The following is a 16,570-nucleotide window of genomic DNA, read 5'->3' on the forward strand; positions in this document are numbered from 1 at the left end:
TGCTTAATTTTGATGTTTTTGACAGAAATCTTAATTCAAAGTCTAGCTTTTATCTTAAATATACATTACAGTAATTCTAAAGGGCATAAATTACAATTAACTTGTGAAAAAAATTACACTTAAACATAGATAATTTTGTACATAATTGCAGTTTAAAGCAGAGTCATTTTATAAATCTTGGCGTGGTAAGTTTGGAATTTAAAAAAAATTGAAATCACAAAATAGGACTTGTTATACTTGCTGATCTTTATTGTTAGTAAGTATTGTAAAGTACCAGTACTCAGTATCAGCACATGTTAATACAATCTTCCGATCTCAATTGTGAAGTTCAGAAAAGCATTTTTGTAATTTTATATCACTTAAATTTGCTTGATTTTTATATATTTGACAGAAATATTAATTCAAAATATAACTTTATTATGTTTTTATTATAATAATTCTAAATTACTTAAATTAAAATTCATTTGTGGAAAAAATCTTACACTTAAACGAAGATGATTTAAATTTTGTTTATTGTACCTTAAAGGAGAATTATTTTATAAATGTAATTTAAGCTTTGTAACTTATGAGTATTGCAAAAAATCAGATAATTCACAAATCTATTCGTAATGGAATCTTTAAATTAAAATGTCAGTATCTATAACAACTGTATAAAATACTATAGTAAATTTTAATAGTGTCAATAGGGCTAAGTGTTAATATTATACTATAATATTTTGTGTTACTTTTAAACGTGTTGTTCATGGCTCGTATATAATCAATTTTAATATTGTTGAATTTAAATAGTGAACAGTGGATGTTGAAATGGAACCTAATACTGAAAATATATATCAGGTATTTCTATATTATAGGTATTTCATTATACACAAGTGATAACTTAATGAACTGGCGTAATGACATTTAAAACTTTTTTTTTCCTAATTAGAGATTAGACATCTGAATTCAGATACAAGTTTAAGATAAACATATACTTAAAAATAATCATATAATGACTTAAGATAGACTGTTGAATTGGGCTCTTAATGTTTCTGTTAAGTTTTTATTAGGATCTAGTCTTTATTTTAATGTTAATTTTAATGCATGTTTTGGTATAATAATTATGAATTTTGGAATATATTTTAAACATAATTATGAAAAATTCGTATTTATTCTATAGTGCTGTTCCCTTTATGAATTTTGTGGTAATTAATTGCAACTGCTAACCTGATAATCACACACTGTAGCATCTTGATCTATTTTGACTCTCATTATGGAAAGAAGTTTCTCATGAAATTTCTGCAAGTGTATGGGATCAGTGCCAACTCAGCATTGTGATGAATTTCGGGTGCTATGATAGGTAGTGAAATCCGGTTACAAAAACCAGCTATAATGTTGGAGGGATCATTGTGCTAACCAAACAATATCTCTTTTCTGGTTGGATGATCATTCACCTTTGCTGAAGCATGTGGATGTGAGGCCAGCAATGGCTGGTCGGCTTTGGTCCTTCATGGGCTGTTGTGTCATACTTTAAAATTATTAGTTATTAAACTAACCTGATATATCATATCCATAACTTGACGTTTTTTTAGTATAAGGAAAAGACAGTGTTAACACAGTTCGTTTGTAAAAGCACGAATTTGATTCCCATATTACAAGCAAATTAATGTTTTTGTTTTTCATTGGACAAATAATCAGAAAAGTACAGTTTAATATTAGAAGTGAAGTGTAATTATTTTAAGTAGAGTTTAGGAACCAAGGCAGCTGTAATTATTATGATATTATTACTTACGCATTTGTATTAATTGTAGATCTGGTTGAGTGGAAGAAAAGGCCTTAAGGCCTTAACTCTGCCAGGTAAAATAAAATAAATTATTAAATTATGATTATATTTCAGTCTTTCATAGTGATTCGGGTTGTGAAGAACATTTTGGGTTTTTGAACGGTGTAGTAAGATTTGATTTCTCTGTTTCAGAACTGCTTACAGGTTCTGTCCTCAGGGTCATATTGCCCAAGACCTGGAAGGGTGACCTACTCTGTTGAGTGGTTATGCTTGGTTCCTTTTTGTGCTAATAAAGCATAATGGATAAAGTGGGTGATTCTAGATTTTCAGTGACATGACCCTGAAGATGAACCTTAAACAGTTCCTAAACGTACGATAAACAAAAAGTGAGAGCAAGTCTTCCTTTTTTTGGGATAGAGCCTGTCCGAGATAAGCAGGAACATGGCTAGAATCGCAGTCTATGAATGAACCAGGAAGTGGCATAATAAAAGTGAGAGAACTTTCTAGAAGAAGAAACTAGGAAAAGCTTTGGTTAAAATGCCTATTAACACTCTGGTCAAAGCTTTGATTAATTGGAACAAAAGACAGATCAAAAGAGCTGTTGGAGTTAATTACTGGACATGGTCCATTCATGAAACATTTACAAACTGTAGCGAAAGCCATTGCCCTGGAAACAATTAATAGAAAATATCCATAAAAGGACTGGTTGTACATTTACACTGATGGATCTCTCATGGATCAAAATGAAGGAGCTGGAGCAGGAGCTACTTGCCAATACTTTTCTCTTTATAAAAATGTTGGCAAGTACACAACAAATTTTGATGGTGAAGTTGAAGCCATTTATACATCACTTCAAAATGTATTTGTTTGGCTAAACCAGTGCAAAAACATAGTCATCCTGTCTGACTCCAAAGCTGCAATCCAGTCCATCAGCTCAACTACATCCCCTAAAATGGAAAAAGTAAAAGAAATTCATTGCATGGTAAAGCAAATTCAAATGCTAAATAAAAAAGTGGTCTTCCAATGGATCCCTGCCCACTGTGGACTGAACGGTAACGAGAAAGCAGATATGTTAGCAAAGAAAGGAACTAAAATAAACTTAAAAACAAATTTCAAGTTCCCATATGAATCAATAAAACGAGTCATAAAAAGAATAAGTAACAGGCAAAACATCAAAATTCAAAATGGAAAGAATCACTCAAAGAACCAAAACTAATTCCTGATCTACCTCGAAAATCTGCCGTGGCCATGTTTAAACTGATTACTGGCCATGATTGCCTCAGTAAACACCTCCATTGTATTGGAGTACTGAATTCACCTAAATGCTTACTGTGCACCAGAGAAGAGGACATGGAGATGGAGCACCTGGCTAATTGTGAAACTCTTAGGACATTTGTGGACCTTCCATCAAAATATTGAATGGCAAGAAGGATGATGACTTCATTGTTAAATCCAGAGCATTAGATACACACACATTTACAAACTATGGTGCTCTTTCGAGAAGACCCTCCTATGTCGTCAATTGTGTGATGTTTGTAGAGACAGCTTAACATATCCCTTTTGAGTGTGCTGCCCTGGAAGAACCAAGATATTCACTTAGTAAAAAATATTAGTCTTAAAAATATAACTGCCATAATTTTATAGAAAAAGTTTTGAGGCTTACAAAAGAACTATGCCTGGAACTGCGAAGTTAGAGGGAGGTGAGGAAAAGGATGCACAAAAGGCTCTTGCGATTTACATGTTATGGTGAATGTAACACATCTCTTGGAAATCCATCCATATTTTTTAAAACTGGCTGCAAAAGGGTATCTGTCGGATACAGGGGAGAGAGCCATTAATCCTTCCCATTGAAGGCTTTAAGGAACCAACCTGGACAAATACCCAATGTCCCATCCCTACCTTCCCGTGGTGCAGCTGTTAGTAAGCATAATTCTACGAGCTGAACTAAAGGGAGGGGCTACTTATCCATTAGCACTGGTCAGCTTGATGAGTTAATGACTGAATTTGGTATAATTTTCCTCTATCCAATACCTAATTCCCTCTTTACCCTTTCCTATCCAGTCCTCTGACTGAACTCTTACTTTCTTCGACCCCGACGGCATTAGAGCATTCGAGGCCTAGGGGTTCATTTCCCTTTCCTTCCTCCTCTTTCTACTTTTCTGTTCCTAGTGCTGACCTGCTATGGCACTAAAATCGTCCTCCAGTGGCTTAAGGAGGGAAAGCTGGTGATCAACAAGATCTCCCAGCTAGGTCCAATGGACCCGTCGACCAACAGCAGGTGTGGTCCTCCAGACATTCTGGGGGTTGTGTGTGAATGAAGTAGCCACCAAAACGTTAAAATATGGTGTTCACTTAAATCGGCTACAACTTGCCATTTAACTGCAAGAAATGGATTCGGAACACCTCAAAATCTGTGCTTCATTGGCTGGTCATGATAATATCTTTGAAAAATATTGGAGTGCAAGAGGTCAAATGACTTTATTGTCAAACGCCTGGCATTAGAAAACAACAACAACAACTTTTGAAAACTCCAAAATGTTCTTCACTTTCTGACGTATTTAAATTTCTGTATGGTGATCCAATCAGTTTAACTGAAAATAAATCTACAATATTTGTAAAGATCTTTTAATCATCGTTAGTATGCAATTCTATATTTAATACCACAGATATAAGAAGCAGAAGTTTCTGGAAGTTGGCTGTATTTATAGCTGACACAGTTTAATTAATGTAATGCCTGTTGGTCCATGCAAGCAGACTTGTTCGGAATACCTAGACCTGGCGCAGACACATGGCCGTAAATGGCAAAGGATGCTGCAACATGAGCGGGATCAACGCTTGAGATTAGAGGATATGGTGGAGCAGCTAGCAAGGCAGCTCGGGGGCCTGGAACAGGCTGCCAAGGAGCACTCCATTCCTGTCAGGGATAGAAGCAGTGAGTGTTTGAGGCATAATGGTGGTGTGTCCAAAGTAACATCCAACAATTTGCATGAAGGAGATGTGCTCGTCTCCAGGTCGTGTGGTGGTGCATGTGAGTAATGTGTTATTGTGAGACATAGATGTACACCGCGCCAGTCCAAGTAACTACATTGTTGTAGATAATTTATCCTCGCATTTATGTCATTGTAATGTTGCATAATTTCCCAAGTAAGATATTATGTAGTTATTTATATTTTGGTGTGTTCCTGTTTTTGTACCTTGAATTGAATTTAAATTGCATATTCCAAATCAGTTCCATGTTCACCATAGTCCATTTTCCTTGCCGTAATGTGTGTGGAGTAAAAGCTGGTTCACAATAAACCGGGAACGGAAACGACGACAAGAACGAGAACGGAAATAATGTTAAAATAAATGCATTTATAATCGCGACGCTGTTATTCCTGGCGTGACTCCTCCTCTTTGCTTACGTCTTAGAAAGTGAAGGCTCTATAAAGTCTAGGTAGGTAGTATCGTTCGCCATTTTTGTTCTTTCGTTGCTGAGCTACCATACAAGGAATCTATTTGCCACACCATTAAACACTATCATGTCGTAGCTCCTATGATAATAAATCAAACTGACTGTAATTCAGCAAATAATTGAGCGGCAAATAACGTCTTTGTGTGGTTTCTGTGAATACCAACGAAAGAGCCAAAATGGCGGGCAATTATATTAAGTATTTATCGAGCCTTAAGAAATGAATAATGTCTTCCTCAGCGAATCACAAGATGCACGCGTTTAAATGTAGCCGACCTGCAACGCATTGGCTGCTGGAAATTAGAGCGACGGGACTATATATGTGTGCATTCACAATAGTTAATTGTGAATGCTCACATTTAAATACATATATTTTAACAATATTTCCGTTCTCGTTCTCGTCGTCATTTCAGTTCCCGGTTTATTGTGAACCAGCCTTAACATCCATTGTGTAAGTGAATCTTGTGTTTCCGTGTAAAACTGATACGCTGCAGTTACACTGACATATCTGTGAATTGGTGACATTTACAACTTAAATGGTAGGACTTAATTGTGGGTTACTTTACAGTAAATATTCAGTGATATCGTTATTAATATAGTTTTAACATATTGTGTAACCCAGGCAGCAGAAAAATCATTGATTGCTCAGAGTGCAATCATTTTTCAGATTGAGTTCATAAAAGCATATTTAAATAATTTTGCATACAAAAATTCATTTGTAAGAATTCAAAGCTTCATAATAGTGTATAATATATGTTTATGTATCATTTAATGTTGTGATTTCATTAAGCTTGTTCAAATTTTAGTTTTTATTACTCTAACGTGTACAGTTTATGTATATATCTGTAAGAGCTTTAGCTTTAGCATCAGTAAGTAAAATACAGTATGTTGTAAAAAATTTTTGTAGGAAGTTTTCCAGCAAGTAAAATTAAAAAAGATTCCACTACAGGAAAGGAAAATACAAATTTCTTTATGATAAATTGAGATTTCTGAAATAAATTACTCAGTTACTTGCTGGTGAAGAGATTGTGTTCCATGTCTCATGTGCTGTTTTGTTTGTTTTGTTATAGTTTTATTGTTATTAAATTTAATAGAGACAGTGATAGTGTATTTATGATTAAATCCATTTCTTTTTTATTTAAACTAGATTCTTATAAATTTATTAATAAAATTATTATTTGGAATTGAAGGAACTTGGTGCCATGTAAGTACTGGCAAACAAAGAAGCATTGAATTACTTCCACTCATGTTACGAAACATGAGCTTTCCTTTTTGCATTGTTATACAACATTTGTTTTATTTTATACTGCAACATTCTTAGGTGGTTTTAAACAATAGGTTTAGAACCATTTAATATTTGCATGTTTACATAATTTACAATTGGATACTTTTGAAACGTGATTTGGTTTCAAGTTATTCTGTATCTTTCAAAGGCCAGTACAATGTTTTTTACCAGAATAATTAGGTATACTCAAATAGTTTATTTCTTTGATCATAATATATCTGTTAAGAATGTATTACTACAATTACTAATCTGTTCGTCATTATTGTCGTCTGTTGGTGGTGTTTGCATGGAAATTATTTTCGTGCTTCATAGGAAATTTGTTTGCATAATGCTTCTTTTGAAGTGAGTTAGGCCTAAATCTCAAGTGAAATATGTTGAATGCATGCTGACATTTTTACCTCTTGCATGTAGAAATTGAATATGTATAATTTGTTGGTCATATTTTTTACATGTACGCTAATTGTCTGATACCTCAATGGCTTTCACATGCTTCATTGCTGTACTTACTGGGTAAATGTGCTTTTTTTTTTTAATTTTGCAACCTACTAATGGAAATATTTTTGTTATTTTGTAGCATATAGACTAACATAAGGTACAACAATAAAGTAAATGCATTCTGCAGAGTTTTGAGCTTTTCATGGCAGTGATTCTGATTTACGGAAATTATTGTAAATTGCTGCTCCAGACTGTGCTGTATTGCATTACGAACCGTAGATCTATTTAGTATTATGACTACTTAAAATTAGTATATTCTAGGAGTATAATTTCTCTGTAATAAGCGAAATAGCTTTAAAAATAGTATATTTTAGAAGTATAATTTCTCAGTTATATCAAATCCAATTTACTCAGTATCATTAGATTTAAACCACGAGTGATCATTTCTTATTTATTTATTTAACCTGGTAGAGATAAGGCCATCAGGCCTTCTCTTCCCCTCTACCAGGGGATTACAACTACAATATTAAGAATACAATTACAATTATAATTACAATTAATATTAAATTTACAAATACAATAAAAATCAAAGTACCGGTACTAAAAGATTAACTGATTAATAAAAGCTAGACAGTTTATTGTAAACGTTAAGAAGAGAGAAGCATTTCTTTTATTGATTAAGTAAAAATTAAACCTATTCTACGCAGTAAGAAAATACTTAATAAGCTTGCTTTTGAATGCTACTAAATTCCGACAGTCTCTGATGTCACTGGGTTGGGTATTCCGCAAGCGCGAGAGCGAGATTGTGTATGATGATGAATACGATGATGTCTTATGTGTTAGTATGGCTAGTATGTGGCTATTTTGCGGGCGTGTGAAGCGATTATGATACGATGACAGGTAACTGAAACGGGAGGCAAGGTAGGTAGGTGTAGAAGTGTGAAGGACTTGGAAAAGGAGAACAAGAGAATGAAAATGTCTACGTTCGTTAAGCTGTAGCCAGTTTAGAGTTTGGAGGGATGGGGTAATGTGGTCAGCGCGACGGACATCACAGACGAAGCAAACACAAGAATTATGAACACTTAATTTTTGCGACTGGTTGACATTAATTATAAGTTAAAGAGTAAATGGTAGGTTCTGTAATTTTACGAGGACCTATCTTACATCCTGAAATTTTACGAGCAGAAAGTTAAGTAAATAAACTGCATGGTTCTTCAAATTTTTAAGATTCTGCATGTGGGTATTAAAAATGCATTCACAAAATGATGTACCTTTCAAGAAGCTGGTACTTGGATCGTAATTGCCACTTATTCTGCATTTACACTGATGAACAGTAATATTGCTGATAGGCTGTGGGAATCTCCATTATCTGAAATTTGAGACTGATGTTTATGTGATGATAATATTTTGATTCTTGAAATATATGTCTTTGTAAATAATCTTATTTACTGTCGAAGAACTACATTTTAATGTACAGTGGATTCCGTGTAATAGGTTTTGCTGTTAGTAGCAGTAGCTGTGTATTAGGATCAAGCTTGGAGGGACAAATACAATACACATCAATATATGTATCTAATTCCTGTTAAGAGGACCAGCCGCTTTATTGGACCAAAACACATGGTTCCAACGTGGTCCAATTAAGTGGAATCCACTGTATATAATATAATGCATAATAGAATCGACTCCCAAAATTCGCGAAAGGTGGACGAAGTAACGTCATTTCCGTTTTTACTCTATTTTAAGCTCTCTCACTCTCTCAAGAAATTTTCGATCTAAAATGAGAAAAAAATTAAAAATTCTCTAAGAAACAAAAGAGATGACAGATTATTTTTGTTAAACTAAAGTGTCTTGTGACATTTTGTAAAACTTGTGTTTCTTGTTTTAAGGTTCTATCTCATTGCAGCACTGTAAAATATTTTATGCTCGACCATGCCGAAATGTAGTAATTATACACCTGGTAGCAGACCTTTAATGCATGTCATTAAAGTACACCTACTCATTAAAGGTCAGGTCTTTCAGCCAATGACAGGTCAGCTTTCTACTGTTATAAAACCGCAAGTATCGATTATTCTCGGATATGCAATCGAAAGAGAATTAGCGAAAAGTCACGGAGGCTGGAAATCCAATACTGTCGCAGAAGGTTATGTTCTGTTACTATAATAATTAGCGTTAATTGTAAATAATATTCAAATAAATTCAATTTGTCATCTCGTTTTTCAATGTCTAATTTAATTTCAATGTTATCTCTGTAAGTTCTTATGGCCTAGCAAGTTCAATGTGGACATTTGTTCCTCGGAAAAAATCAATACTTTCGCGTCTGCGCACATCTCACAACATACGGAACATTGCTCAAAAATTAATAATATCAAGTTAGAAATATGGTCGAGCATAAAAAGTCGTATGAAACTCGCCTATAATGGTAATTAAGAAGCTCGTATGAAAATTATGAAACACACTTGCGCTCGTTTCATAAATATCCATACTCACTTCTTAATTACCTTCATTATAGGCTCGTTGCATAATGTACTATTATGTTTCAAAATGTTTTGCACTGTTTCACATTTTGAACTTGATTTTGTAGTGTATTTTAGTAATTAAACCTATTAGAGTAACTTTTATTGAACTTTAAGTAATAATAATAATAATAATAATAATAATAATAATATTTGCGGATAATTCACGATTTTCGTTATCTTGTGGAAGTTAGTGCATTAATTATTGTGAATTATTGGAAGTCGGCTGTATTTGAAATGCAAAGAAATATTTTTACTAGATACGTAATACAGTAATAATTTCTTGATTTCTAGTAAGGTAAACAGTTTAAAAAGTTGTGTAATTTAGCATTCTCTCTTTTGTGAAATGAGGATGCCAGTATAGTTTTGTGAAAAAAGTTGTGACTATTAATACATATTTTTAAAATAAGTAAATGGTGCCATGCAAATGATACATAGTTTTTCACTATAAATTTATACAGTCTGGTGCACTGTAACCAAATGGCTTGGATGTTGAATTTCCATGCTTGAGATGGCAGTTCCAAAGGGAATTGGTGGTGGACAAAGACAGTGATGGAACAGATTTAATATTCCTAATTATGTCAGGTGAAGAATACAATACGTACAGTTCTGCATTGTGTAACTTTCTCCATTCTCCTGTAACTTCATTCTTCTTAGCCCCAAATATTTTCCTAAGCACCTTATTCTCGAACACCCTTAACCTTTGAATAATTTCAAGGAAAAATTGTTCCGGGGCCGGTATCGATCCCTATACCCTTTGCTTAGCATGCAAACGCTCTACCAACTGAGCTACCCCAGCAACTATGTACGACACCGTCACAATTTTTCCTTTGTATCCACACAACTCAAATGAGCTGACAAGATGCCAGAACTCAACTATGAGTGCACACAAGACACACAGTATTTGTGTGCACTCATAGTTGAGTTCTGTCGTCTTGTCAGCTCATTTGAGTCGTGTGGATATAAAGGAAAAATTGTGATGATGTCGTGTATAGTTCCTTGGGGTAGCTCAGTCGGTAGAGCATTCACACGCTAAGCAAAGAGCCCCGGGATCGATACCCAGCCCCAGAACAATTTTTCCTTGAAATTATTCAAACCTGCTTGACAGGGGGCTACTACCTGAAAGCCAGATTTGCAGCCTTAACCTTTATTCCTCTCTCAAAGTGAGAGTTCAAGTTTCACAACCATACAGAACAACCGGTAATATAACTGTTCTATAAATTGTAACTTTTATTGTTTTTGAGAGCAGACTGGATGACAAGCTTCTCAACCGAATATTTTTTTTTTTTTTTTTTTTCATTTTTATTGGATTATTTTATGACGCTGTGTCAACATCTAGGTTATTTAGCGTCTGAATGAAATGAAGGTGATAATGCCTGTGAAATGAGTCCGGGGTCCAGCACCGAAAGTTACCCAGCATTTGCTCATATTGGATTGAGGGAAAACCCCGGAAAAAACCTCTACCAGGTAACTTGCCCCAACCGGGATTCGAACCCGGGCCACCTGGTTTCGCAGCCAGGTGTGGAGAATAATAACAGGTATAATAATAATAATAATAATAATAATAATAATAATAATGAACACCTGGACAATGTGTGTGGTACAGTAGCGCTAATTATGCTTGCCATTAGTGACTGGGCCGTACCGAGTCATGTCAAACAAAAGAGAACCAATTTGTCGCTAGTAAAATTCGTGACTATATTCTTTAAGAATTGACTGCAGTCATCAAGTGCGAGGTTTAGCGAGTATGGTGGAGGTTTTTAAATGTACTAACAGAAAATGCTAGTTCTCAAAGGAATCGAACCCAGGACCTCTCAGCTCTGCGCGCTGAGCGCTCTTACCAACTGAGAGGTCTTGGGTTCGATTCCCGGTGCCAGTACGAATTTTTCTCGTATTTAATAGTAATAATACAATAGACTAATTCATATTAGTCATGTAATATTCAATGAGATGGGCGAGACCTCATACATATGAATATTTTATGTATTAAACCGTTAGCAGTTGTCATGAAACTGATGTTGAATATGGCCACAAAGTCATTTAAATATGCGCTCCTGCATGTATGATGTATATCGTCTCAAGTGCAGGCAGTAAGGCCGTAAAATAACATTACGAGAGGGGTTCGGCTGGCACCGTGGATCGTGTCCCGGCATAGCTCAGTTGGTAAGAGCGCTCAGCGCGCAGAGCTGAGAGGTCCTGGGTTCGATTCCTGGTGCCAGTACGAATTTTTCTCGTATTTAATAGTAATAATATTATATCATGTCATGACCATAATACTAGTTGGCCACTATAATGGATGCACGGCTCCTAAGGGTTAAATTAAATAAAAGAAAAGGGAAGACAGTTTTCCAGGACGAAAGTATTCGTGATTTCTGTGACAAGGTTACTGTCTAATGCTGCATAGATAAGACAAAGAATGATTGAAAAATTGTTACGTGGATGTGTAAATTCGTTCTTCATCCAAAGTATAATTATAATAAAAGACATGTCCAACAGTTGGTTTACATTTACGAGGCTGTAAAATATTACATTTTAATATTTCAAAACACTTGCATTCACTTCTAAAACATAGATAAGAGGAAACTTTATGGAAAAAAAAAAACTTCATTGCAAGTATGAGAAACATGCAGTTTAATACAATGAACTCTCCTTTGCCCTCTTCGCCCCTCTCCCCTGGTTAGTGATGGGTACTTGATTCTGGATTATTGAAGACAGCATCCCATTCTAGAAGCAATACGAACTTGTAGATCACTACAGGATGATGAAGATGATGATGAAGAAGAAGAACAAGTAGTTGGTAAAATATCAGCAGAACAAGGTACTGCACAAAAACTTGCAATAAACACTGTCTTTGTCCACCAAAAATTCAACTTGAACTTAACGGGGATTTGAATCTGGATCTTGATATAGATGATGCTCTAGCCATTTGGCCAACAATGCACCACGCATGACAAAGTTTATTGCCCCCAAGTCTGATGATAATTATCCATGTAATAGTCCTAGGAGACATGAATTAACTTCATGAACATTCTGAGAGTTGTTCTACAGGTTTTTAATAAAATTATGATAACTACTTATAATATTATGTAACGATTTTGTCAATTTCTTTACTGATATTGATGTTTCAAGAATCACATGCATTGAAAGTAAATGAAAACAAATGATATCGTACTTTTCAATAATTTTACACAGACTTTATATTACTAGTTTTTTTGGCTACCGAGAATTACTTTTTAGTTTATACTTGCGAGAGAAGAAGAGGAGGAGGAATAGAAATAACCTTTATAAAAATTATTTGTTGACTGGTCGGTTCTCATATTGTATTTAAATTTCTAGTAATTCTCTTAATTTAAAAATATGGTATGAGAAATAATAGTGTATTATTCGAATAGTGGTTGCACGTAAATATATCACATTTTCCACTTCTTGAGACATAACTTAATATTTATATTCCATGCCTGTGGAAAAGTATAACATTTACTTAAGGTATAATAGTTTTATTACTTAATTCTTTATTTCTGCTCGTCTTATTTCGTAACAAAAAAAAACTGATTCTGAATGACTTGTCATAGGAAGTGACCTTGCAGATTACGTGATGTGGCTATTGTCGTTTAAATTTTATGTGTGAGATGACCTTGGACTTACGAAAAACTAGTTTTCCTCGTTCTATATTTCTGAGGGTAGTAGTAGTATTACACTTGGAGAGAAGTTGTTTTTTGTGTCAAAGTTTGTAGATTCAGAACGTATCAAGTATCTATGGGTGATAATCATATTGATTCATTATAAAAAGAAGAGTTGTTCAATTAATCTCATATTTTATCTTTAATACATACACGCAAAGTAAAATATGTTGTACATAAAATTTAAAAAGTTTTTTATTTCTTTAGTATAATGGTTTCATAATTTTAAAACATACCTACAGCATTTTTTTTAATTATCTAAATCAAGATCGCCTCTAATGAATGTTATTGTGCATGTGGATCTACATGTACATTTGAATATATATAAGTATTTCGTACATAGATCAGTTGTATTGTATGAAAGCATTCTTATCTAAAATGTGTGATGTCCACTGTTCTTTAATGTGAGATTTGATTGATACTAATTAGTTCAGAACTTTTAAGTGTAATCTTCTGTTTCAGATGTATCTCACTCATCCCCATCTGATGACGATGATGAGAACGAATTCTATGATGCACAAGACGAAGCTTGCAACCAAGATACAGAAGCAAATTTTATCCTCAAGATTCCTTTGGGACACAGGAGAACTTCTTCAGGAGTAAGCTTGGGATCTCAGGTTAGATTAGGTTTCATCATTAGAGAATTACTCTATGTATATTGTTAAGAGGTTAGGAATATAGCTTAGATTATGCATTTGACACACTTGTGTATGTGCGTGTGCATGCATGCATTTTTAGTATGTCTTTATTGAGAGAAAAGGTAAAAGATAGGTGATCCTTGTTCGTGAGTTTTTCCTTCTTGTTTGAACACAGTTTGGTTAAGTGTGTATTTCTCCCTCCATCTTTCTCTTTAAATATTATTTAATAATTAAATATGTACCAAACCTATGTGCACATAGAATTATTCCAATTCAGAAACAACTAAGTAAACTAAAAGAACTCCAAAAGGAAATAACATTTCAATGGATACCTAGTCATTGTGGTATACCTGGAAACGAGAAAGTCGATAATATTGCAAAACAGGCAACATATTTACAACCAAGACCTTTTCAAGTGATATCTCTATCCAATGCTTTTGCTTCAGTAAAGTCTCATTTTACAAACCTATGGATCAACAATTGGCTCTCTTCCGACAAAGGAAAAATTTTACAGTCTGTACAAAAGAAACCAAATGACCTGGAAATGTACAAAAACTTGCCCAGACATGTCCAAACATTTTTAACAAGAGCCAGAACAGGTCACATTGTCACTCAATTGTACCTACACCGATTTCACATTTCTGATAATCCTACTTGTCTGTGGTGTAATAATCATGATGAAGATCTGGAACACATTCTTCTATACTGTCCGTCCATAAACCACAAAAGAAGTAAATTAAAATCATCAGTACCAGTTGCAGAAAACACAGCCCTGCAGTATATATTGACTACACCTCACCTCTGGCTACTAGCAACAGGCATCTATAATGAACACCGATCAAAATACCCCTCATTTCTCGTGAAAAACAACTGAATAGACTACAGTGGACTATAGTGGACTTTATGTTGTCAGCAAACAGCTGGATACATTAAGAAGATTGATTTCTCTTTTTAGATTAATTGATGTAGATTGTAATATTTTTTTATCTGTTTTTGGATTTGCTATTAGAAGTAATAAGAAGACATGTATTATATAGGACTCAGTTTTCTGGTTCCGTGAAAAATGCAAGGCATATGCATCAACTCTTACCAACTTCAAAGTTATCCGAAATATGTCCCCTTAAAAAAAAGAAAAAGAAAAAACATTGACTCAACACTGTATTATAGAAGTTGTAGCAAGCCTGAGTTATATTCATCTCCTGCTGCCATGTCGACAGACGAGAAAGAATCATTACTATCTGCCATTTTTTATACTGCTGTCCTCAATTTTTTAACATAATAACTAGAGTCTCATGAAAGTAATCTCATACTTTATCACTAACGTAAGAGGTAGGACGATGTTACATACATGTATTACGGAAAGTAACTCACAACAATTTTTTACGGAATACTTTTTTGGTTAGGACGTTCAAAATTGTCAGATAATTAGTTTGAATCTTGAATAATTTCAAGGGAAAAATTGTTCCGGGGCCGGGTATCTATCCCGGGACCTCTGGTTGAATGTACCAGCGCTTTGCCAACTGAGCTCCCCGGGAACTCCACCCGACACCGTCTCAACTTTTCCCTTTATATCCACACAACTCGCGTGGGCTGACGAAATGCCAGAGACCCACATCGAATGCACACAATCTCTGTGTGACTTTGAATTGTGGTTTTCTGTTAAAGTACACAGTGACGTATATATTATGCAAATCTAGTCTTTCAGGTAAAGCTCCTTGTAAAGCAGATTTGAATAATTTCAAGGGAAAAATTGTTCAAAGTCACACAGAGATTGTGTGCACTCGATGTGGGTCTCTGGCGTTTCGTCAGCCCACGCGAGTTGTGTGGCTATAAAGGGAAAAGTTGAGATGGTGTCGGGTGGAGTTCCCAGGTAGCTCAGTTGGCAGAACGCTGGTACGTTCAACCAGAGGTCCCGGGATCGATACCCGGCCCCAGAACAATTTTTCTCTTGAAATTATTCAAATCTGCTTTACAGGGAGCTTTACCTGAAAGACTAGATTTGCATAGATTTGCAGTTTGAATCTTGTGCTACAGACAGCAATGGCCAATCAGGTACAGAACAAGTGGTGACTACTGAGTAAAGATGGTGCATTTGCTACCATCGTCTACTTGTGAAGAGCAGTGAGGTGTAGTCAGATTTTTGTGGATAAAACGAAAAAGTCGGAATGAAATCCACAGGAAAAAGTTGGAGGTGTATGGTGCTGATTATCTGGACTGTAGCAACATCTTCATGTGGTGCAGGTTCTTCAAAGAGGGCCGAGTAAATCTTACTGATGAAGTATGTTCTCTCCGATCATTGACAACTGCAATACCACCAAATGTCAGAGGCATTGAGGCAACAATCATCCACCCTACAGTGCGGATTTCACACTGTCTGACTTTTACCTCTTTGGACCAGTGAAGGAATTCCTAGGCGGCCAACGCTTCAGTTCGGATGAAGAAGTGAAGTCAGTTATGTGCAGGTGGCTATAGGCTCCAGAAAACGGAGTTTTATGAACGAATCTGGTGTCACGGTGGGAGAAATGTGTCGAGAGTCTTGGTTCCTATATCGAAAAATAGGTAAAACCTCTAGCTTTCTTGTGCATTATTTCGTTTTGCTTACCTATTAAGTATGTTGTCAAAAAATTGTTGTGCATTACTTTTCGATCCTCCCTCGTAACTAAGACAATGACAGACACAACTTTCACTGCCAGTAACTCAGTGACCTTCGAGTTTTGTTTAAATTGGCTGTACTGTATTTCTTTTTATATCATAAACTACTGTTTTAAAATATCATCAATCTGGAAAGATTCTTGTGTGCATATTATAG

At 34.9% G+C, this 16,570-nt stretch overlaps 1 protein-coding gene across 6 annotated transcripts in view; it reads left to right on the forward strand.

The window, feature by feature from the left end:
• The window catches only part of Osbp (oxysterol binding protein), an 83,365-nt gene that overhangs the window by 28,920 nt on the left and 37,875 nt on the right, over positions 1-16,570 (forward strand). For 5 of the 6 annotated variants that reach the window (XR_011332484.1, XM_069828001.1, XM_069828002.1 and 2 more), the window contains 2 exons: positions 4,514-4,691; positions 13,586-13,740. Coding sequence is in view for 5 of the 6 variants with exons in the window: in XM_069828001.1 (XP_069684102.1) it covers positions 4,514-4,691; positions 13,586-13,740 (333 nt within the window). In the remaining variant the exon portion in view is untranslated. The remainder of the gene's footprint in view (positions 1-4,513; positions 4,692-13,585; positions 13,741-16,570) is intronic. The other variant, XM_069828005.1, reaches the window with a different exon arrangement.

This window comes from Periplaneta americana, chromosome 6 (genome assembly GCF_040183065.1).
Source record: "Periplaneta americana isolate PAMFEO1 chromosome 6, P.americana_PAMFEO1_priV1, whole genome shotgun sequence".
NCBI classification, from domain to species: domain Eukaryota; kingdom Metazoa; phylum Arthropoda; class Insecta; order Blattodea; family Blattidae; genus Periplaneta; species Periplaneta americana.